Below are 25,026 nucleotides of genomic sequence, written 5' to 3'. Positions count from 1 at the left end.
AGCCACCCTCGGCTGTCTTCTGTGTCGCCGAGGCGCACTGCTGGCGGCCGATCAACTGGCCGATCGCTGGTGGCAGGAGCTGCTCCTGAACAACCTATGGATCAGGATCTTCTCCCTTGGGCTGAATTCTGTTCCACTCTGTCGGTCGCAAGCTCTGAGCAGTCGTTGAGTTGATGGCAACCTTGGTCACACTCTTCCATTTTCTGTCCACCCTATGTCCATTATCCATTGGAATATCCGTGGCATTCGAGCCAATCAGGATGAATTGTCCATCCTCTTACAATCCTACTCGCCAGTCATCTTCTGTCTTCAGGAAACAAAGTTGCGTCCCCACGACCGCTTTGTTTTCCCCCATTTTCAGTCAGTGCGATTTGATCTCCCCTCTGTTGAAGGCACTCCAGCCCATGGAGGACTCATGATTCTTCTCCATGATACTCTCCCTTATCACCCAATCTCCTTAAACACTTCCTTCCAAGCAGTCGCTGTCCGTCTTTCCCTTTCTGGATACATCTTCTCTCTTTGTACTGTATACATTTCATCGTCCACACCAATGGCACGAGCTGATCGCCTTCATCTTCTTGGTCAGCTTCCACCCCTCTATTTGCTGGTTGGGGACTTCAGCGCCCACCACCTGCTTTGGGGATCTCCACATCCTTGTCCATGTGGCTCACTATTGATAGACATCTTCCACCAAGCGGATCTTGTTTGCCTCAACACTGGGGACCCTACATTTTTGTCTGCCTCCATGACAAATCTCTCTCATTTGGACCTTTCGGTTGGTACTGTTCCGTTAGCTCAACGCTTCGAATAGTTCGCTCTTGCTGATACACACTCGAATGACCACTTTCCATGTGTCCTTCGATTGCAGCCACAACTGCCATATATGCGCCTGTGACACTGGAAGTTTGCCCAAGCCGATTGGACACTTTTTTCGGCTCTAGCGACATTCAGTGACCGTCACTTTCCTAGCGTCGACAATGAGGTCACTCATATTACAGATGTTATTCTTACAGCTGCGGAACGTTCAATACCTAGCACCTCCGTATTGCCCTGGCGCCCCCCCCAGTTCCTTGGTGGAATGAGGCATGCCGTGATGCAATACATGAGTGGCGGCGTGCTCTTCGCGTTTTCAGACACCATCCTACTTTGGCCAACTGTATCCGCTATAAGCAGTTCCGTGCGTGATGCCGTCACGTCATCCGTGATAGCAAGAAGGCAAGCTGGGACTTCTTTACTAGCTCATTTAACACCTTCACTCCCTCCTCGGAAGCTTGTAGTCGGATTCGACGGTTGTCTGGCGCGCCTAGTTTCTCCCCGGTCTCTGGGCTCACTGACGCGCGTGATACATTAGTGGACACCGTCGCAATTTCTAACTCATTGGGTCAACACTTTGCTTAGATTTCGAGCTCTTCAAATTACCTGCCAGCATTTCTGCCGAAGAAACATGCAGCGGAAGTGCAACCTCTTGTCTTCTCCTCTCAAAATCGCGAAAGCTACAGTACTGTTTTCTCCATGCGGGAACTCCAACATGCACTCTCTTCTTCTCGCTCTTCCGCCCCAGGACCGGATGGTATCCACGTCCAAATGTTGCTGCATTTATCATACCATAGTCTGCGTTACCTCCTTCGCCATTATAATCGAATTTGGACAGACAGTACTTTTCCCAGACGATGGCGGGAAGCTATCGTCGTTCCTGTTCCGAAACCTGGAAAGGACAAACATCTCCCCTCTAGCTATCGCCCCATTTCTCTCACGAGTAGTGTATGTAAGGTTTTGGAGCATATGGTGAATTGCTTTTTAGCCTGGTAGCTGGAGTCCCGCACTCTTTTAACACCTGCCCAATGCGGTTTCTGAAAGCATCATTCTGCAGTTGACCATCTTGTTGCTCTCTCCACTTATATCATGAACAATTTTCTCCGGAAACGCCAAACAGTAGCAATATTTTTTGATCTGGAGAGAGCATACGATACCTGTTGGAGGACAGGCATCCTCCGCACACTGTTCTCGTGGGGCTTTCACGGTTGGCTGCCCCTTTTTCTTCGCGAATTTATGGCAGAGTGCACATTTAGAGTGCGGGTGAACACTACTCTCTCCCGTACTTTCTCCCAAGAAAACGGGGTACCCCAGGGCTCCGTGCTGAGTGTTGTACTGTTTGCCATTGCCATAAATCCAATTATGGATTGTCTCCTTCCTGATGTCTCGGGCTCCCTCTTTGTGGATGATTTTGCGATCTATTAAAGCTCACAACGGACCAGCCTTCTTGAACGACGTCTTCAAGGATGTCTCGATCGCCACCGCTCTTGGAGCATCGAAACCGGCTTCCGTTTTTCTCCCAGTAAGACCGTTTGCGTTAATTTTTGGCGACGTAAGGAGTTTCTACGACCTTCCTTACATCTAGGACCTGTCAACGTCGCTAAATTCTTGGGTCTTATGTTTGACAGAAAACTGTGCTGGTCCTCCCACGTTTTCTATCTTTCGGCTCGCTGTCTGCGATCCCTCAACGCCCTCAGTGTCCTGAATGGTACCTCCTGGGGAGCGGACCGAGTGGTCCTTCTCCGCCTCTATCGCGCCTTAGTGCGCTCGAAATTGGACTATGGAAGCATACTTTACTCCTCTGCTCAGCCGTCTATTCTTCGGCGTCTCGACTCTATCCACCACCGTAGATTACGTTTAATGTCTGGAGCTTTTTACACCAGCCCTGTGAAAAGCCTTTATGCTGAGACTGCTGAACCTCTGCTGTCCAATCGGCAAGCTGTCCTTCTGAGTCGTTACGCTAGCCATCTGTCTTCCATGCCTGCTAATCCGGCCCATGACATTTTTTTCGACGCCTCCTTGGATTTAGGGTATGCAGGCCGCCCTTCCTCCCTACTACCACCGGGAGTCCGCTTCCGTCAACTGCTCCATTCTCTTTCCATCCGCTTTCCTAAAACTTTCTTGACAACTTGGGGTACAGCACCGCCTTGGCTCCGTCCCCGGACCTGCCTGCTCCGTGACCTTTGTCAGTTTCCCAAGGATGCTATCCCTTCACTTGTTTATCGCCGGGCATTTTCGCTCTACGTGCACAAATGACGGAAGCCACATTTATTTACACTGATGGCTCAAAAACATTGGTAGGTGTAGGGAGTGCCTATATTGTTGGCAACACCCCAAATCGATTTCGGCTTCCCGACCAGTGTTCGGTTTATACCGCGGAGCTTTATGCTGTTCTCCAGGCTGTCCAATACATCCGTCGCCATCAGCGGATACAGTATGTTATCTGTTCTGATTCTCTCAGCTCTCTCCTCAGTCTCCAAGCTCTCTACCCTGTCCACCCTCTGGTCCACCGGATTCAGGACTGCCTACGCTTGCTCCACTTGGGGGGCGTCTCTGTGGCGTTCCTCTGGATCCCAGGACACGTTGTTATCTGTGGAAATGAGGCGGCCGATATAGCGGCCAAGGCTGCAGTATCTCTCCTTCGGCCAGCTATTCGCACAATTCTCTTCGCCGATCTACGGAGTGTTTTATGTCGTTGTGTTGTTCTTTTATGGCATGCACATTGGTTGACACTTCCCAGTAATAAATTGTGAGACGTGAAAGCTCTTCCCTGTGCTTGGACCTCTTCCTCCCGAAAGTGTCGTCGGGAGGAGGTAATTTTAACTAGACTCTGGATAGGGCACTGTCTTTTTAGCCATCGACATCTTTTAAGTGACGATCCTCCCCCACTCTGTCCCCACTGCTCTCAGCTGTGAACGGTATGACACCTTTTAATTGAGTGCCCCTATTTTACCCCATTACGCGCCCGTCTACAGCTGTCGCCTGATATATCGTCAATTTTAGCAGATGACACGCGCTCAGCCGATCGCGTTCTCGAGTTTATTAGTGCCAGTGAGATGACGTCAGTCATTTGAAGCTCTTTTTGGGGACAACCAACCCCCTTCTATAGCGGTTTTTTAAGCTTTCCTTCTGTTTTTAGTTTCTCCAATTTTTTGAGTTTCGTTCCCGTTGCTGCTGGTTTCCAGTTTTGTTTTTTTACCTTTTCCTAAGTCACAGACCGGGCGCTAATGACCGTAGCAGTTTTGCGCCCTAAAACCGTAAAAAAGAAAAAGGAGTATTGGGTCTGACAAGGATATTGCAGAGATTGGGTGGGTGAATCATGGTCTTGTCGAAGTACCTGATTGATACATTCAAGACCAGGATAGTACTGGGTGACAAGTGGTGTGTTCCAAAATTGTTTTTTGGAGGGATCAGCAGTACCAGGATTGGATGTGATGGCCTGGGAAATCTCCTTTTGAACTAGGCTTTTGGGATAATTACATCTAGCGAAGGCTGAAGTGAGAGTGGTGGTGTATTGCAGTAAAGAGTCTGCATCCAAATAAATATGTTTGCGTCGAATGCCAAGGTTGTATGGGAGGGATTGTCTGACATGGAAAGGATGGCAGCTGTCAAAATGTAAGTACTGTTACTTGTTAGTAGGTTTGATGTGGATGGAAATGTGTGCTGGCCTTTGGCAAGGATGAGATCAGCATCAAGGAAAGTAGCATGGGATTTGGAATAGGACCATGTGAAATTGAATTGGGAGAATGTCTTTAGAGATTCCAGGAATTTTAACAGGTCAGCCTCACCATATTTCTGCAAACCACTGTGAGGTGCTTGGCAGAGGGTACGTCCCATTGTACTAGTTGTTAGGTTTTCTTCCTGTCCCATTCACGGACGGAGCACAGAAAGAATGATGGTTTGAATGCCTCTGTCTATGCAGTAATTATTCTAATCTTATCTTCACAATCCCTATGTGAGAGTCACACAGGGGGTTGTATTATAGCCATAGAGTAATCATTTGAAGCCGGTTCTTGTATTTGTTAATAGTTTTCTCTGTACCACTCTCCCACAGATTAAACAAACCTGTGACCATTCATACCACCCTTCTCTGTGTACATTCAACATCCCTTGTTAGTCTTGTGTGGTAAGGGCCCCACACACTTGAGCAATATTCCAGAACTGGTTGCACAAGTGATTTGTAAGCAATCTCCTTTGTAGACTGATATTAATTTCCCAGTATTCTACCAATGAACCGAAGTCTATCGCGTGCTTTACCCATGACTGTGGGGATATGAAATGGAACGATCACATATGCTCAAAGTGTTGCAACCAGGTATTTGTATGAGTTGGCCAATTCCAACAGTGTCTCATTGATATTATAGTCATAGGATACTACGTTTTTTTCCATTTTGTGAAGTGCGAAACTGTACATGTAAGAACATTTAGAGCAAGTTGCCAATCTCTGCACCATGTTGAAATGGTATAAAAAGATCTGACTGAATATTTATGCAGCTTGTCTCGGATAGTACTTCATTATAGATAACAGCATCATCTGCAAAAAGCCTGATTTTACTATTAATATTATCTGCATGGTCATTAATATAAACATGAGCAGCAAGGGTCCCAACACACTTCCCTGCGGCACACCCAAAGTTACTTCTACATCTGATAACATAACATGCTGTGTCCTCTCTACCAAACAGTCCTCAACCCTGTGTAATTGTACTTTTGACAATAAACATAGGTGTGGTACTGAGTCACATTAAAAAAAAATAATAAAGAAGCGCTGCATCTACCTGGATGCCTTGATCCAAAGCTAGCATGTCGTGTAGGAAAAGTGCGAGTCGGGTTCCACATATTGATGTTTTTGAAATCCATGCTGGTTGGTACTGAGGAGGTCTTTCTGTTTAGAATACCTGATTATGTTTTAGCTCAGAATACGTTCTAAGATTCTACAACAAATGGATGTCATAGATGTTGGATGGTAGTCTTGCGAATCACTTCTACTATGCTTCTTCTAGATGGATGTGACCTATGCCTTTTTCCAAGAACTTGGCATGATTTTTTTAAATTGAGGGATCTATGATTGATTGTGGTGGGAAGAGGGGCTAACTCGGCTGCAAATTCGATACAGAATCTGACCGGGATTCAGTTGGGGCATGGAGTTTTGTTCAATTTTAAAGATTTCAACTGTTTCTCAACACCACTGTCATTAATAATACTTATTTCATTCATCTTTTCAGTGGTAAGAGGATTAAATTGGGGCAGTTCTCCTGGGTTTTCCTTTGTAAAGGAACATTTGAAATCTGAGTTAAGCACTTCAGCTTTTGCTTTGCTACCCTCAATTTCAGTTCCCATCTCATTCTCTAGGGAATGGCCACTAACTTTGGTGCCACTATCAGCCTTTACATACAACCAGAATTTCTTTAGGTTCTGCAAAAGATCACTTGACAGTATTCTGCTACAGTAGTCACTGAAGGCATCACGCATTGCTACCTTGTGAGCCAAACATGTTTCATTCAGTGTCGATCTATCTATAGCCCTGTGCTTTGTTTTACACCTATTACACAGTAACCTGTTTCTGTACAGTGATTGTGTACCATGGAAGTTCCCTCCCATTATGAACTGTTCTACTGGGTACATATCTATCCAGTGAATGGTCAGCTATTCTTTTAAACTTGAGCCACATTTTGTCTACATGTTCCTGTCCTGTGCTGAAAGTTTCAAGTTCCTCATTGACATATGACACTACTGATATTTTAACTAATTTACTGAACATGAATATCTTTGTGCGTGTTGTAGTTGTTCTTTATACTTTGCTAATCATTGTTGCCACAACCACATCATGGTAATTGATACCAGTTTCAACGTGGACATCCTCAAGGACATATGGTCTATTTGTTGCCATTAGATCCAACATATTTACATCATGAGAGGGGTACCTGTCTGTGTGTTGTAAGTACTTTTCACACAAGGCCTTTAGTAAAGTTTCACAGGCTGTCTCATCATGCCCACTGTAATGTTCCCAATTAATTGTTGGGCTATTAAGTCTTCACCAATGATTACGATATGATTGGGGAACTTGCGTACAAGTGAATTAGGTTTCCTCTAAAGTTTTAGATTAGATCAGGAGATAAGTCTGGTGAACAATAGAAGGATCCAATTATCATTTTATGTCCACCCCTGATACCGAGTCTTCCCCAAACAATCTCACATGCAGCCTCAATTTCTTTCTCGATGAATCTGAGTTTCTTGTCCATTGTGGCAAATACGCTATCTCCATGTACCTATCCTTTCTTTATACACTTAAATTTTCCCCAAAAATCCGACTGCTGTCAATTCCAGGTTTCAATTAGCTTTCTGTACCTAGTATTATGTGAGTTTCGTTGCTTTCCATGAGCACTTCAAACTCTGGCAGTTTGTTGCGAATGCGTTAGTAGTTTACCATTAGGATTTTAATACTGACATGTGGGAGGCATTTCATTTGATCATACGTGGTACTTCTGACTTTCCTACAGCTATCATTATCTGGATTGGATGGAGAGTCACCCAATCTGAAAAACCCTTGTGTGCACTCCAAACACAGTCAGCTACCTGAGTAGCAGCCTCTGATGTGTAGTGTACACCTGACCTATTTATGGCAACCCTACAGTTCTCAACCCTATGGTGCAAGTCCTGGAAGTCGCAGCCTAGCTTGTCACAGAACCTTCAAAGTATCTGACTCAGTCCTTCAACTGGACTCAGAGCCAAATGGCCATGATCAGTTCCAGGGACATTGCTGCAAATTCTGAGCTTCATTGAAACTCCATGCGTAAGGCTGGTATTCTCAGTCCCCTGTGCCAGTAACTGGAACGATCCAAGAATGACCTAAGAGCCGAGATGACAGACATCATTTGTTCCAACGTGTGTCACAATCTGCAGTTGGCTGCACCATGTTCCTTCAGTGACTGCCGGAATCACGTCTTCTACATGTCGAGTGAGGCCTCACGCTATACACACTAAGTGCATGTGGTGTCCTTTCCTGCACATTGCTGTCGTTTCCCTAAGGGGTACCATCATTTGCCGTACATTTGAACCCCCAATTATTAATAGCGCCTTACCCTTTTGCACTCGCCTCCTCCTGACACCAAATAAAACCCACTGGCTCAGTTTGAGTGAAAGACAGCACGTCAGACATAGTTAGGGGGATTGGTACAACGTCCTGAGTCCTCCCTGGTCTCTGTCCGTTCTGTACAGGATGCATAGATCAGCCGTTGACATGCCACTCACAGTCAAATGGGCAGATAATGACCCTTTACTTCCTGCAGAGGAGACTGGATCCACAGGAGAGGATAGTACTTGAAGTACATCAGACATGCGTATCACACGTATATGGCTCTTGGAAGCTCTTTCAACACACCGATTCGCAGCAGCTGCCAATTGTTTGACAGTAGTCAGGGTGATTTCCAAGTGCTTATGAATGTCAACCAACTCATCTGATATTTGAGAACAGCAAGCACAGTGAGGCTTCATTTTGGCTGGTGCAGTGTATGCAGTGTATTACAAGATGTAACACAACATATTAGTCAGAAAATCTGCTACAATAACTAAATCATATATGCCAATTTGTTACTAATTGCTCATAGAGTATGCAGAGGAGCTCTTCCAATACGGATTCGCAGCAGCTGCCAATCGTTTGACAATAAGCATAGGTGTCAGGGTGATTTCCAACTGCTTACAAACATCAACCAACTCATCCTGTGTTTGAGAACAGCATGCAGTGATTCTCCACATGTCCATAAAATAAGTTTTGCACAACATTTGTGTTTTCATCTCCTCTATGATGATTTTTTAAAAATAGTTTTCATTAATGAGTATCATTTGTCAGTAAGAATACAGAGGGATACACACAATTTATCTAGAACACTATGTAACACCAGTCAGTGAAATGGTATTGTGCTAGTCAGTAGTGATACAGACGTGGTGAAACTTTCAGAATTGTGTAATAGTTGTGGATTTTTGCTTAGAAATTGTATGTGATGTTATTGCCATACTGCAAGAGAAGACTGAGAAGAATCTTAACAGAAGGTGTATAGACAGTATTAAAAACTTGCAGGAGCAATATGGATGCATGTAACTGAAGAGCATAATGCATAAATTAGTCTGAAGGTGACCATTATCCAGTGGTGAACATTGATTGGCTGCTGCTGATGTTGATGATAATGTTTAATAATATAGATACCTCAAAAATGTTGGAAAGCGTTATGTACAGAAAATTGGTTAAATCCATCTGTGTGTTGACATGTTGAAGCATTTGCTCAGTGTTGTTAGCATTCTGCAGAATTTATTTTCAGTATTTTCATTGAAGATGGACTGGGAGTTTGGTTAGAGATGCTTCTTAATTTCTATAGTTTCTAAAATGTCTGCCTGCCTTTGGGTAAACATGTCACACATTTATCTATTTCTAAGTGGCGTGTTTTCAGTAGATGGCAATGAGCCGCTGCTTTATTATTTTGGGTGAGATGGGAAGAAGCACAGTGTTCCATGTATCTTGTAGAAGAATTATTCCCAATTTGTCCCATAGAAGCAGTCACATTCCAACACATGATTTCAGACACACTAATCTGTTTGAAGTTATCAGATGGATTTGGTTTGTGAATTAATTGCTATAGAAACTGTTTGTTCTTCATACAGAAACTTACATTTGCATTGCACTGCTTTAATATGTTTGCAATTTTGTAAGAAAGCTTCCCAACAAATTCAAGACTACCGTATTTAATCTTATCACTGTTAGTCTTTTATACGTGGATCTGTACAATGTACATATTTCTGTGCTATTGTTTTATGATTCAGGATATCTGTTTTCTGATCTGGGTAGCCTTTTTTGTTCACAATTTGTTTTAATATTTCTATTTCCTAAGTTAAATTCCAATGAGGTAGCTGAAGCTTCACTGCTCTTTGAAATGTAGATCTGAAAATGGTGTTAAATTCTGCTTTGATTGTTTAGCTTCTCCCAGCATATGTGTTGAAAGAATAGGTCATGGGCATACCGTCAAAATTCAATGTCCAAGAGGCACAATATTTCAGAAAGCAACCCTGTTTCCATCATTAGGTGTGCTGACAAACTGACCCTTAGGATTGTGTGAGTGACTTATATCCCCTCCCTCTGCATTCTGATGTATCATTGCTTATGCCGTCCTTACTAGCTGAGTTGGTGGTGGTGTTGATGGTGGTGGATGCAGAGGCAGTATCAGAAGAATAGCTGCTGGGGCTCCACTCACCTCGGAAGTCATCTTGTTGCGTTTGCAGGGACCGATGACCTCAGCAGTTTAGTCCCATAGGGGCTTCTTGCCACTAGCTCATTGTGTTTGCATAATACCTCGTTCTTCTCCTCCTCCAACAGCGATTTTGCAGGCCTGGCTGAGAATGTTACTACAGTCCCAGTTTATCAGCTGGTCCTTGTTTCTTATTTGAATAGCTTCTTTTATGACATGTCTGCCCTCCCCCTCCCCCCCCCCCCCACCCCCCCCACCCCTCCACCCCAATGCGCGCACACACACTCTCTCCTGCACACACCAGTGGCTGCAACACATACAATTTCCTGGTCTCATTATTGTATGTCTTATTCATTCTGGAATTTTCGTTGTAATCAAATTATGTATAAGAAATTTTGAATGATAAAATCTTAAAATAAATTTTTCATATAACATTTTTGTCATCATAACTGAGTTGATTTGAGGGATGAAATTGCTATGGTGTTTTTGTGCTCGGACTGCAACACTTTAACTGTGATTAATTGTTTTCAGGTTTATGCCTGGGGCTATAATGGTGTTGGTCAGCTAGGCATTGGAAATACCTCAAACCAGCAGACACCAGTGAGAGTGAAAGGTATTCTTTGCTCTGTTGTGATCACAAAAGTGGAATGTGGTTATTCGCATACATTAGCATTGTCAGATATGGGACAACTGTTTGCGTGGGGTAGCAATGGGTATGGTCAACTGGGCACTGGAACAAAATCAAACTGCAATTCACCAGTACAGATTGCACAGGATATTGGCAGGTTAGTTGGTGTATTATCTAATTGCTAATTATAACTATAAAATGTAAAAGGTACTTATGTAATTAGTTTACAGAATTAATAATGGATTTGTCATTTATCGCTGTGCGACTTGGATGGAAATGGTGACTACATAAATATAGTGTCCTGTATAGAATGATAAGAAACAGCAATCTCTCATACTGTTGCTTTAACTATTTTTATGATCTTATATGCCGTTTAGGGGATGATAGTTACCAATAAATTGTTGGTGATAAAAATGTGTAATAATGATGGCATTAGATATTTTTATCTCCATAAATCTGTCATTTATATTTTTTGTTTTACTTGAATGTGTTCTAAAGTAGGTGCTGGGAGATGGTACATGCCACTATATTGTACACTCACCTGTATATGCAGTTTATGTTAATGTGGACTCAATCAAAAAACAAAACCCACTTGTATCACTGCTATTTGGAATCGAGAAAGTCTGCTGCTGTGGTAGACCTGTGAAGCAGTTCTAGGCGCTTCAATCCGGAACCACGCGGCTGCTTCAGTCGCAGGTTCGAATCCTGCCTCAGGCATGGATGTGTGTGATGTCCTTAGGTTAGTTAGGTTTAAGTAGGTCTAAGACTGCGAGACTGATGACCTCATCTGTTAAGTCCCATAGTGCTTAGAGCCATTTGAACCATTTTTTGAATCAAGAAATGCCAACATATCATGTGCTGACAACTAACCTGACACTGATGGGTAATGGTAATAGGTATTGCTTTGACTTTTAAGAGTTTTATTGTTGTCCTAAATCCTTGAGAAGCTGTTAAGTACACACTGAGATGTTGATCTAAACCATCATCACACCTCATGTTGCATGGTAAGATTCATATCATATCAGCTTCATTTCAGTAACTTGCTTCTCCATATACACTGAAGAGCCAGTGAAACTGGTGTAGGCATGCGTGTGCAGATACGTAAACAGACAGAATATGGCACTGCATTCAGCAGTTCCTATATAAGACAAAAAGTGTCTGCCACAGTTGTTAGAATGGTTACTGCTGCTACAATGGCAGCATCAAGATGTAAGTGACTCTGGACATGGTGTTACAGTTGGCGCATGAGTGATGGGGCACAGCATCTCCGAGGTAGTGATTAAATGAAGATTTTCACGTACGACCATTTCACAAGTGTACCGCGAATATCTAGAATCCGTTAAAACATCAAATCTCTGACATTGTTACGGCCGGAAAAAGATTCTGCAAGAATGGGACCAATGACAACTGAAGAGAATTGTTCAACATGACAGAAGTGTAACCCTTTCACAGATTGCTGCAGATTTCAATGCTGGGCCATCAACAAGTTTCAGCATGCGACCATTCAATGAAATTTCATTGATCTGGGCTTTCGGAGCCGAAGGCCCACTCGTGTACCTTTGATGACTGCACGACACAAAGCTTTACACCTCGCCTGGGCCCATCAACACCGATGCTGGACTGTTGATGACATGGAAACATGTTGCCTTGTCAGATGAGTCTCGTTTCAGATTGTATCAAGCGGATGAATGTGTGTGGGTATGGAGACAACCTCATCAATCCATGGACCCTGCATGTCAGTGTAGGTCTGATAAAGGGTGGAGGCTCTGTAATGATGCGAGGTGTGTGCAGTTGGAGTTATATGGGACCCCTGATACTTCTAGATATGACTCTGACAGGTGACGCATATATAAGCATCTTGTTTGATCGCCTGCATGCATTTATGTCCATTGAGCATTCTGATGGACTTGAGCAATTCCAGCAGGACAATGTGGCACTGCACATGTGCAGAATTGCTATAGAGTGGCTCCAGGAACGCTCTTCTGAGTTTAAACACTTATGCTGGCCACCAACCTCCCCAGACATGAACATTATTCAGCATATCTGGGATGCCTTGCAATGTGCTGTTCAGAAGAGATCAGCAGCCCCTTGTCCTGTCACGGCCTCATGGACAGCCCTGCAGGATTCATGGTCTCAGTTTTCTCCAGCACTAATTCACATATCAGTTGAGTCCATGCCACATTGTATTGCGGCACTTCTGTGTGCTTGCGGGGTCCCTACACTGTATTAGGCTTGTGTACCAATTTCTTTGGCTCGTCAGTGTATGTCGTGGCATTATTGCCTGTCTGAGTATTTTATGATTAAACTATTCTCTATCATGGGGGAATTCTATATTTTTTGCTTGTTCAGGATACAAATTAAAAGGGAGTAACACAAAAGTGCTGTTTAGACCAATGCTGTTTGTTTATTTTTTTTGTAAAAAACTACTACTTATTGTAAAAACAAGATCAAACAAATGTAAAACTTGGAAACATCCAGATTGGAGAAAAGGAGAATGGCAGCTGGGTCATGTATTTATGGACAAATTCTTCCACAGAGAAATCTACAATGTTAAAGTGTTAAGAGGGGTAGATACAGGTTCAGATCATTACATTGTCAAAATCAAAATTAAGTTCACACCACTAAAAAGAAACCAAATTGCAATAAACGAAAGAGGAACTTCGATCCCTACCAAATAATTAGAAATGATAAATATAGAGAAGTCACGCAAAACATAAAACTGACAGATAATTTAGAAGAACTGGTTCAAATTTTCGGGCAACAAGCAGAAAATTTAGCCCCATTGAACCCACCTAAAAGACATGTCTGGTGGAAATCAGAATGTGACAAAGTTCATGAAGAAAGACGTAATGCACGGTTAAAATTTCAAACAGACAAAACAGAAGAAAATGCAGCCAACCTCAAAAATATAAGGAAAAAGTTCACACAGATTATCAAGCAAACCAAGATACAATCACAGAAATATCTAATCAACTCAATAGAAGAAAACTGCCACAAAACGAATTCCAGAAACTTTATAAAATGTTTGGAAGACAATTACAAAAATTTGCCCCTCCCATGTTAATGCTGAAAAGGGAAGATGGAAAAATGGCACATGACGACATGGAAAATGGTGAAATCATGGCAAAAGCATTTAGTAAACTTTTCAACTGTGAAGAACCCCAGGAACTTTTAGCAATTACTACAGACACACCTATCAAGACTCTACCTGGCCTCATAAATCCTCCAACAATCAAAGAGGTGGAAATGGCACTTAGAGAGATGAAAAATTATAAGGCATGTGGAGAAGACCAAGTTTTTTGCAGAAATGTTGAAGTATGCCAGTGATACAGTTCGAATATCCTTACACATAGCCTTAACAAAAATCTGGATAACAGAAAAGTTTCCCGAACATTGGACCACAGCCATAATCCACCCAATCCACAGAAAAGGAGGTAAAAACAACCCAGATAATTACAGAGGTGTCTCTCTCTTAGACTGCACATACAAGATTTTCTCAGAATCCTATACAAGAGGATCAAAGAGCAACTAGAGGAAGAATTAGGTGAATACTAAGGAGGCTTCAGACCTTGGAGAAGCTGTGCAGAACAGATCATCACTTTAAAATTAGCCATAGCATATTACAAGAAATGAAATAAACCTCTTGTAATAACCTTCGTGGACTTCAAAAAAGCATATGACTGCATCCATAGACCTCCAATGTTAAAAATATTAAGAAATTTTGGGCTCCATACAAAATTAATCAAAGTGATAGAACTCACCTTAACCAACACTGTATCAAAAGTCAAGTTCGGGGGGGAACTCTCTGAGTCATTCACCATAAAAACAGATTTAAGACAAGGAGATTGCTTGGCACCCCTGCTGCTCAACTGTGCTTTAGAATACGTAATGAGGGAAAGGTACAAGACTAACCCAAAGAGCATCCAAATTGGAAGACCCCAAAGACAACATAAGTTTAAGTTGTCTAGGATTTGCTGATGGCCTTGCTCTCTTGTCCAACAGTATTCAGGAAACCAAACAAGTTATCTCACTACAGGTAATAGCACAGAAAATTGGGCTTGGAATATCCTTTGAAAAAACAGTCATCATGTTAACTGACTCACCACTCATAAACAAAATTGCCATAGGAAACCAAGAAATCAAAATTGTAGATAAATTTAAATATCTGGGAGAAATCATAACATATAACCTCAATGAAAAACCAACGTGGCATAACAGAATAAACAAATTGACTAGACCACAATATATCATCAAGAACATATAAAACAAAAAGAGCCTGTCAATAGCAACAAAATTAAAACACTACGAAACAGCCACTCAACCAGACGTAACGTACACAAGTGAAACCATCTTCAAAACAACTAACACTGCACAAATAGGCAAAATACTCAAAATAGAGAAAAGAATCATCAGAATGTTCATCAACAAATCATGCCAGAAAGATGGACACTGGAGAGTAGCTACAAATGAAACAGTCTACAAGGAAATACACCCGGTAATGAGTACAATCAGGAAGAAACGCTTTTCATTTTTTGGACATATAATCAGAACATCAGAGAACAGGATCATCAGGAGAATAATAGAAAAATTGTGGAATAGTAAGTGCAACATTAAGTGGATTGCAGAAATCAAAGAAGATATGGATGAGCTACAGATTACATTCGAAGACCTAAGAAACAAAACTGACAAAATCAGGAAACTCACAGATAAACAAACCAGACTGCAAATGAGAATCAACAAACAGACAAAAGGAAGGGTGATTTCCAATGAAGAAAGAAGGATGAGATCTGGGAGAATGAAGAAGCACTAGGCTGACAGGAAACTGAAAAATTCTTTGTATAAAGTTGGCTAGAGTGGTCCAATGAAGGCCATAAAATGAGTTACAAAAACAATATCAAACAATGGAAAATCCACAATGGAATTAGACCATACTATGAAAAGGACAGATTGCTACTCACCTTATAGAGGAGACACTGAGTCACAGAAAGGCACAACAAAAACCCTACTATACATTTAGGCTTTTGGCCAAAATGCCTTCTTCTAAAGTAGAAAGCCACAGACTCATTCACAGAAGTACCATTCACACACTCACATGACCTCTGTCTCTGACTGCTGAGGCTCAGCAGCCAGAGACGTAGTCATATGTGTAAATGTGTACGTGCTTTCTACTTTAGAAGAGGGCAAGAGCTTGAATGTATTGAAGGAATCTTGTGGTGTTGCAGTTCTTATGTCCATGCTTGCTATGAAAATAGGATGAGGAATTTCGCTTTATGGAAGACAGCTTTTCAGTTTTATTTTACCCAGACATGTTCCAGCACTTTCTGTGCTATCTTCAGGGGCATTATTTTTTTCTTACTGTAACACCACAAGATGATTATTTCTATGCCAAGCCAGGCATACCCTTCACAGCTCTTTAACAAATTCCAGATTATAATCATCAAAATTCAAAAAACCATACTCAAAATAAAATTCAACAAGCTGTGTTTGGCTTATAAAATAGTACCCAACAATCTAATCATAACTGTAAACAACATGTCATCTACAGAACAACAGGCGAAATGTAAGGCTCAAATTGTGTGGATAAAGCAAGATATCCAGTCTTTGTATTCAAAAAATCAGGCTCTGAATATATAGAGAACTGAATATATATAGAACTAGAAGCCACATAAAGTATCCACCATTTTTGATGAATTAATGTACAGGGTTAGAACATACACAGACACAATAATAGACAGAAAACATACAATCCAACAAAAAAAACTCACTAAAATGGTAAACCCACAAACACCTACCAATCTCATCCCAAATGTAATAACACACCTTTCACAAAAGACTGGTTAATCTAAAAGGGTCCCAAGCATAACATAAACACAATGGTGTCACACAGGACAGTAGAAAATATCATAACAGAAATGGAACACACCATAAACCAACAAGAAAAACTAAACACACCTGAATTCAGTGCAAATCTAAGAAGAGAACTAGTTGCAAAGGAAATATGAAACATAATAAAAGAGAACAAAATCACCATAAAAGAAAACACAAGGACTGCTGAAGAACAAACCTACAGAAAACTACAGAACAAATAAACACAAGAAAAAGCCATTATCGCAAAATCTGACAAGGATAATTCAATTGTAGTCATAAACAGGAATACATAGACAAAACATTAGAATTCATCCAAAGCAACACCACCACAGAATTAAGAAGTGATCCAACAAACTGATACCAAAGTAACACAGAAAACTCTGAAAAACATAGAAACAATTTTTACAGAAACGCGGATTAAAAGAATGACAGAGAAAAATCCCAAAGCCCCGACCCAAAAATCATTGCCTAAAGTTCACAAACCTGGAATACCTTCACGTCCATTGATAAACTTCACCAAAGTACCCACATACTACTTAGCCAAATACATACACACTCTGCTACAGACAGTATACAAATACACTGCTAACAGAAGTTTAAAAAACTCAAGTGATGTAATAGGAAAAAATATGAAATGAAAACATACCAAACACAGCAACATTAATTTCACTTGACAAAATTTCCATGTACACACACATCCCAATAGAAGAAACCATCAACATCATAGAAAGAAACCTCCAACTACAAGGAAACATACCCACAACAAGCGTACAAGAAATATCAGCCATACTCAGGCTCATCCCAAAGCAAAACTACTTCATATTCAACAACAAATTTTACTCTCAACAAGATGGACTACCCATTAGATCCCAAATCAGTGGCCTCCTAGCTGACATTTTCCTCAGTCAGATAGAAAAACAAATTTTTGACAAAATAGTAATACCAAAACAGTACAAAATGATATATCGGTACAGATTTGTAGATGATATAATTTGCTTCATAGATGAACCACAGCCTCGCAGAAAGGAACTTCATGACAACATAAACTCCATCCATCCATAAACACAGTTCACCATTGAAACACAAACGGATGGAAAACTTAATTTCTTAGATCTCACCATACACAAGATAAACAACAAAATGAATTCACAATCTACAGGAAACCACAATCACCAGCACCATTATTCGTAACCAATCTAATCACCCCATAACTCACAAAGCGGCCAACTTCAGATATTTACTACACAGAATGAGCAAAACACCCATAAACAAACATGATTACACACAAGAGCTGAACACAATAAAACAGACTGCACAGGAGAATGGATATGATGCAAAGAGAGTAGATAAAATAAACCACAAAATACAAAAACAAGCAACACACAACCATGAAACACACACACACACACACACACACACACACACACACACACACACACGCACACACACACACCAAATCAGCAGACAGTAAACAACAAATGACACACACACACACACGCACACACACACACACACACACACACACACACACACCAAATCAGCAGACAGTAAGCAACAAATGGCACATAATGACTTACAACAACAAAGTCACACACAGGATGGGTAAAATACTAAAGAAACAGGGACTCAACAAAGCATACAGAGCCAACAACCCAATACAAAGCAGATGTGGAAGAAATGCCACCAAGACTGACAAATACAGCCAGTCCAGTATATTCCAACTTACTTGCAACTGCTGTCAGTCTGTATGTGTGTCAAACATGCAGGAGTTCAGAACCAGATATAAGAACATCTCAGAGCACTGAAAAGCAATAGCTCACAGATCACCTGGTACCACACAATAACACCAACAACATTGAAACTGACTTACAGATCCTTAAAACTAGTAGCAGCTTGTACCAAAAATTAACTATAGAAGAAAATTATCACATCCAAAAATCAATATCCCAAGGAAAGAAAGTATTAAATGAGCACACATCACCGCGCAATAAAGCCCTCTATTTGCAATTGAAGAACTATACAAATAACACCCACACCAAAAACTACTCATGAAGGAAAAAAAATTCTACAACAACGTGTAATGGTGGTGAAAACTCTCCTCATGTTTGAAAATTTGTAGAAAGTGATCTGTCAAATGACCATAAGTCACAGAAATCAGCATATTCACCTCGTCAAAACATATGAGAAAATGCTAAAACATCAAAGTCGTAAGTTACACTCAAAAAAATGTGATATATACTCACTTCCGTTCGTAAATGCATAACAAATGGAGAAATAAAAATTATGTTTTGCTGTTTGTAGGTGACAAGTTGCAGATTGTGTAGCAGACTAGCTACCAATTTAAATACCCAACAGTTTTATGTAAGGTAGGTAATATAATGCATACATCACTCTTTTGCCAATTAAGCTATAACTAGAACTTTAAACATAATGTAATAACAACATACAGTGCGTCAGGTCATTAATACATATCTCAGCTGCGAACTGTAAACAAATGATGTATAATATTTTACAACAATTATTCATTCACAATTGTAAATATTTTGTACCAAAAGTTTCTCTAAATGTTAATATGTAACAACAGTTTTACAGTAAGAAAATAAAATAACCCACTGAAGATATTGCAAAAGTGCTGAAACATGTCTGGGTAAAATGAAATTGAAAAGGTGGCCTGCATAAGGTGGAATTCCTCATCCGATTTTCATAGCAAGCACGGACATAAGAAGAACTGCAACACCACAAGATGCCTGCTATACATTTAAGCTCTTGCCAAAACCCCTTCTTCTAAAGTAGAAAGCACATACAAATTCACACACATGACTATGTCTATGACCACAGAGCCTCAGCAGTCAGAGACAGAGGTCATGTGAGTGTGTGAGTGGTACTTGTGTGAATGTGTCTGTGCTTTCTACTTTAGAAGAAAGTGTTTTGGCCAAAAGCCTAAATGTATAGTAGGGTTTTTGTTGTGCCTGTCTGTGACTCAGTATCTCCTCTAAAAGTGAGTAGCAATCTACCCTTCTTATAGTACTGTCATACCTATCTTTTAGGTTTATTTTTTTATTGTAGCTCCTTGGTGTTTACAAATACTGCAGATTAATCTCTTTCTCTGAATCTCATTTACTTGCTTCAGAAAAATTGGATTCTGTGCTATGTTGTGAAGTGCTTTTTCTTGAGGATAGATGACACTAATATATCCACATTTCACTTAGTTTTTCTCTCTGCTACCTAATTGTAGGTAAGAATTCCTCCTTGAATGCTTTCAGTGCTGAACGAGGGGGAGGGGTGAGGATAGTGCTTGCTATGTCAGTGTCATTTCACGTAGTGACTCAGGCCTGTAAATTGTATTCACATCAGTGACCTCAGTTTCAGCTGGAGATGGATCTGGAGCACTCACAGATTATGTGGGAGCTAGTCAATGTCACGAGTGCACCAGCTGTAAGTCCTAGGCGTGCTTCACTTATTGGTGGTGAGCATGGTGAAGGAATGTTGTGTGTGGCAGAACTGCTCCACTCAAGTAGTATTAGACTTGCTCAGAGAAACTGAGCTTTGTGTCGATCAGTCTTTATTTTTCCCAGCTGCTCATGAGAAATTTATGGAGTGTACAATTGCAAGCAGTAACATTCCCAGTGGTTCAGTTGAATCATCAGTCAGCATATTCATCCATTTGAGCCAACCATACGACTTGTTTTCCTGAGGAAAATAAAAGAAGAATAGGAACAGACCACAGATCACATATAAAATATATTGATTCTAATAAAATGCAAGGCAATAACATTTGAAATAGTGTCCTCCTTCTACGTAGAAATGGACTGGAAGGCTTCACTGGGGTATTACAATCAATAAAGAAGTTACATAAAGAGACATTGCTTGAAGAAACTTGTGTTTCCATTAAGGCAACAACCTGTTGAAAAGGAAAATGATTGTCAGTACCCAGTTACGGCTTAGTTAACATATTCAACTTCAGCTAGCATGTTGTCACGTACAGAAACCTTATAGAAATTGTAGCAAACTTATAGAAATATTAGGAAACAGAAATAGTGTGTGTTTCCCAAAACATAATGAAAATTGTTACATTTTACATGCTGGTTGTTCTTGAATATCTAAAGGCTTGCTTTATCCACTTAATGGCTGCAGCATTCATTTTGAAGCAAGTGCATTGTTTCAGGTGCCAAAAGTGTGGCTACACCACTTCGGATTATAATGGTTTTGTGGAGATTTTGTAATTGCTGCACACTATCTCAGAATGCCATGCTCTGAACTTGTGTAAATTGCTTAGTTAACTATCCAGTGTGTAGTACACACTGCAGAGTTGTCTTTGAAGACAATACGCATGAACTGAAAGCAATGAAGTTAATATCTTATACAGAGGGAAAGTATAATCATAAGGAACAGCCTCTATTATTTATTGTGACTTTTGCTTCAGCCCTGGAGAAACTCTTAACGTTCTGATGACTTAAAGTTTGAGTGTGAATCTGGGTTATATCGGCTTATTCCCCCAAACCACCTTTCACTTCTGTAGGAGACAACTTACTTGGAATTTGCAGCTGCTCCTTTTTACTGGATAGCCAGCTGCTGGAAACTCTCTTGACTTCTCCATCGAATGACGCTAGGCAAAGGAATTTTTAGACTCTTTCTACTTATTTCATAAGTAGACATACAGACTTTACTTTTCGTCAATTAACAATGTATTTGTCCTCCGTACACAGTAAAATTCTTACTTTCCACATGAATATGTAACTTCCTGCAAGTCTCTTGTACAATCAGACATTAGAAACGAATTGAGTTACAGTTAAAAGAAAGTTGGCTTGAATACCATGACCTTTCTTAGCATGAACCACAAAATGAGTCTTGCCTCTAACGAGGTTGCATCAAGAATCTGCAAGAGTACTTTCTCAACTGTTATTGTTTTAATAACAATAGTCAATGACACAATGAGCACAGAGCTGCGCATTAACTCCATAGTTCTTCCTTATACGCTCACTAAAACATCTGTCGATTGCCTGACAGTTACTTGTCAGTGCCATCCAACCGCCACATCTACTTTCTTCCTGCAACTGATTTTAAACCTACACACACAAATGTGATGCGCAGTAGGTAGGATTCCACCATCCCATACTCAATCCAGAATACTGTTTATTCGAGATGGTAGAAGGCTGAGTGGTTCTAGAATTTACACAGAAATTTTCGAATCACTACAAAAAGAGTTGTGAAGATAAATGCAGCAACATGAATTTGACAATATGAAGTAGTACAAATACATGTACTTGTGAGTATACAAGTAGCTGAATAGTTTACCCTGTACTGCGTATCATCACAACATCCACAAAAGCAACACAGGACAGAGTAGTAAGTGCAGTCACTATTAAAAAACCCATCAAGTCCATACACTCATAACAAGACCAAAGAAATATGCGCCAAGCCATAAGATGTGCAGAATTTGTCTGATCGGAATGTTGCTCTCGACCATATGGAACCTTGCGCGTGCACAAGAGAAAATGTTTGCCACAAAACTGGACAACTATTCATTGCAACTTCTGTAGTTTAATGGGAAGGAAAAGGGGTAGATGGAGAGCTATCATCATTAAAATGGCTCCCACCCTACAATGGAACATGAGTGAGTTCAGAAGATTCTTATGGAAGGATAAAGACTTACCTCGGGAAATTCTGTTCTTGGGCTTGAGAGAGATTCATCTAAAAGTGTGTAACACCCTGTGCAGAGTGGTTACAGCTTGCACGGAAAGGATGACGGAGAGGGCCACAAATGATGAAGCCTTGTTCTTGCATACCACTCCTTGCCTGCCACTCTCACTGTGAACTTGCTAATATAGTTGTAGCTATAGCACAGGTGCCTTGTAGAGTGACCATACATTCACTGTACATACCATCTAAGGAAACTGTAGACATAGAGGCTCTCAATAATGTCATCATATATTTCTCACATCTTTCTCACCTTTTGTACTTGTTTTCATGTGTGCGACATGTTGTGGGACTCCATCACAATATGCACCGGGACTGAACTATTGTGATACTTGCAGTCACAACAACATGAACAGGGGGCAAAGCAAGTATTTCAGTACTGCTGCAGAGATGTTTCCCACAACTTATTTCTCAATATGCCCTGCCATCTTTGCTGATGCTGGTTAGTGGGAAGTTTGGTCTTACTCCAGTGGCCACTTCACAGTCTAGATAAACCTAGCAGTGCTTGAAAAGAAACCACTGAAGTGGGTGTTCAATATTGTGTGCTATACAGTCAGCTGACTGTGATTGAACTGTGTGAAATTTGAAGGAATGGGTGGATTATATTATGAATATGGCAGGTTCAAAAATCAAGTAATTGCAGAGAACTTTGCATCATTTTTGGCAGCAAGGTTAAAAGTTGCCAATTATTGAGGAGAGCAATATGAAATTGTGACTTGTGTTCCTGGGTACCATTAATATTACCATGAAGTTTACCAGAGTATGGGAGACCATTGGGAGGAATTCCTTAGCCAAAAGTCATGGGGAACAAACATAGTGTTTAGTTCACATTTTATAGATTTTCTATGTCATTGTGGGTTGAGAACAGATGACTGATGTATCAACAAGGTAAGGATCATCACCACCATCCACCATCTGGGTATTAGGCTGACTGCTGGTATCAACACAGAACCAACCCCAACTGCCAGACTGAGCAGTGTCTTATGAGTAACAATGGTTCATAGAGTGGCAACAGCACTTAGTGCATTAAATGTATAGATTCTTGTGTAATATGAAGTTATTGGCATGCTGATAGATTTTGAAACCTAACTACAAGGTACAAAGCAAATTGAATTGCATGGAAAGCTAGAGCTTATGGCGTATAAAGTGGCAAAAGTTACTGTCCTTACAGGATAGTATCGTCAACCGCCATGGGTGCTAAGGAGTCCCAGAATTATTTAGACATACTATATTGCACTAGGAAGAGTATGTCAGATAATTAATTTTATAACATCTTATGTCTGTGCCATAATTTGATTCCAATATGTACTGATGAGTGTAAGTGGGGGAACAATCTTGGATGCTGTTTGGTATGTCCTGATTCTGTCCTCAGAATCAGATTACAAAACAAGTGCTTCATTAAGAAGCAGATGGACATGCAGTCTTGAATGCTCAAGAGCAATTGAGATAGATTTGGGATAAGAAATTTCTTATCTGCTCGAATTCTTGTAAGTGCATGTGCCCAGCAGAGAAATCATTCATTTATGCACAAGACATCCTCATCTCCCTAATCTCTCAAGTGAAGAAGGTGAATTCGGGGCAATGAACTGGAAGGCATAGCAACAAGGGGACTCACACATTGTGATTCTCCACTACATTCAGTGTCCTTGTTGGAGCACAATGTCGTGCCATATCGAGGAAGAATAGTAGGAAGTGAGGCTAAGAAGTTGTGGTCAGAATCACTTACCCTGGTGCTTGTGTAACTCCTCCTGGCCATGGGAGTGAGGTGAGATGCTCATAACTTGCCTCCAAATGTGGCAGTCTGGCTCACTTATTCTTTATCCAGAAACAGGAACCACTGGTTTGGAGTGCTTTTAGTCCCTGGCTAGTTGATGAGTACAAAATTAAAAGACTGCACCACATTTTCTAATGAAAGAACAGCCCATTGCTTGGCTAGTGATGTGCGCTCTGTTTTACCTAACAAGTGTATTATCAAAGTTGGTCAGACTACCAACTCTTATCTGAAATCTTTGGAAGGAACACATACTTAAGTATTTGGTATTTTGGCTGACTCTAAAAGCCAGCCATTTTATATTTCCCATATTTGAGCAGATTTATAGCATGTTTTTGTCCAGTTTACCTGTCAAGGTATTATTATTATTATTATTATTATTATTATTATTATATTTTCCTACTGTCTGATTTTTATTTATTTTGTCTGTAAGTTATATCTGAAGGCCATGCCATTATCAGTGTGTGGAGATTCTAATCAAGGTCTAGGACACCTTAAAGACAACAACTTCGTACAAACCAGTTTTAATCTCTGAAACCTCTGAATTGTGTCATATTGTGTATGTGTTTTGTTTCACAATGAAACTGCCAAATTCCTCATGCCCCTCCCATATTCCCTCCTCCCCCTACCCATTTTCAAGTGTGTACTTTGTGCTTCTATGCAGATTTAAACACTTTTGCAATTTTTTCCTCTGCACAGCCTTTCAATGTGTTCTTTCATTCTGTGTAACAACATTGTTTCTTGTCTGCATAAACCTGTTTTTTATCTTTTTGAGTGCTATAATTCTTCTATATACTATATTAATTTTCCTTCCAGAATTTTCTACAGTGATATATTAGCATTTCTGTTATGATAGTTATGCTATAACTGCTTTGCATGTGTTTTCTATTCCTTGGAACCTACACCAATATCATCTCACATCTTCAAAGTGATGCTCCTGATGAGGTGCTTTGAGTGAGCCGAATTGAAGTGCTGCTACAGGGTGGATGCAATTGTTTTCCTTGCCTCTTTAT

At 40.7% G+C, this 25,026-nt stretch overlaps 1 protein-coding gene across 6 annotated transcripts in view; it reads left to right on the top strand.

Annotated features, from left to right (window-relative positions):
* LOC124596070 (RCC1 and BTB domain-containing protein 1-like) overlaps positions 1-25,026 on the top strand; it is a 196,996-nt gene that overhangs the window by 58,282 nt on the left and 113,688 nt on the right. For all 6 annotated transcript variants that reach the window (XR_006978279.1, XR_006978280.1, XM_047135052.1 and 3 more), the window contains exon 6: positions 10,581-10,834. Coding sequence is in view for 4 of the 6 variants with exons in the window: in XM_047135052.1 (XP_046991008.1) it covers positions 10,581-10,834 (254 nt within the window). In the remaining 2 variants the exon portion in view is untranslated. The remainder of the gene's footprint in view (positions 1-10,580; positions 10,835-25,026) is intronic.

Source organism: Schistocerca americana, chromosome 2, assembly GCF_021461395.2.
Source record: "Schistocerca americana isolate TAMUIC-IGC-003095 chromosome 2, iqSchAmer2.1, whole genome shotgun sequence".
NCBI lineage: Eukaryota > Metazoa > Arthropoda > Insecta > Orthoptera > Acrididae > Schistocerca > Schistocerca americana.
The sequence above is the reverse complement of the archived record's forward strand: the minus strand, read 5'-3'. Positions and strand labels throughout refer to the sequence as shown.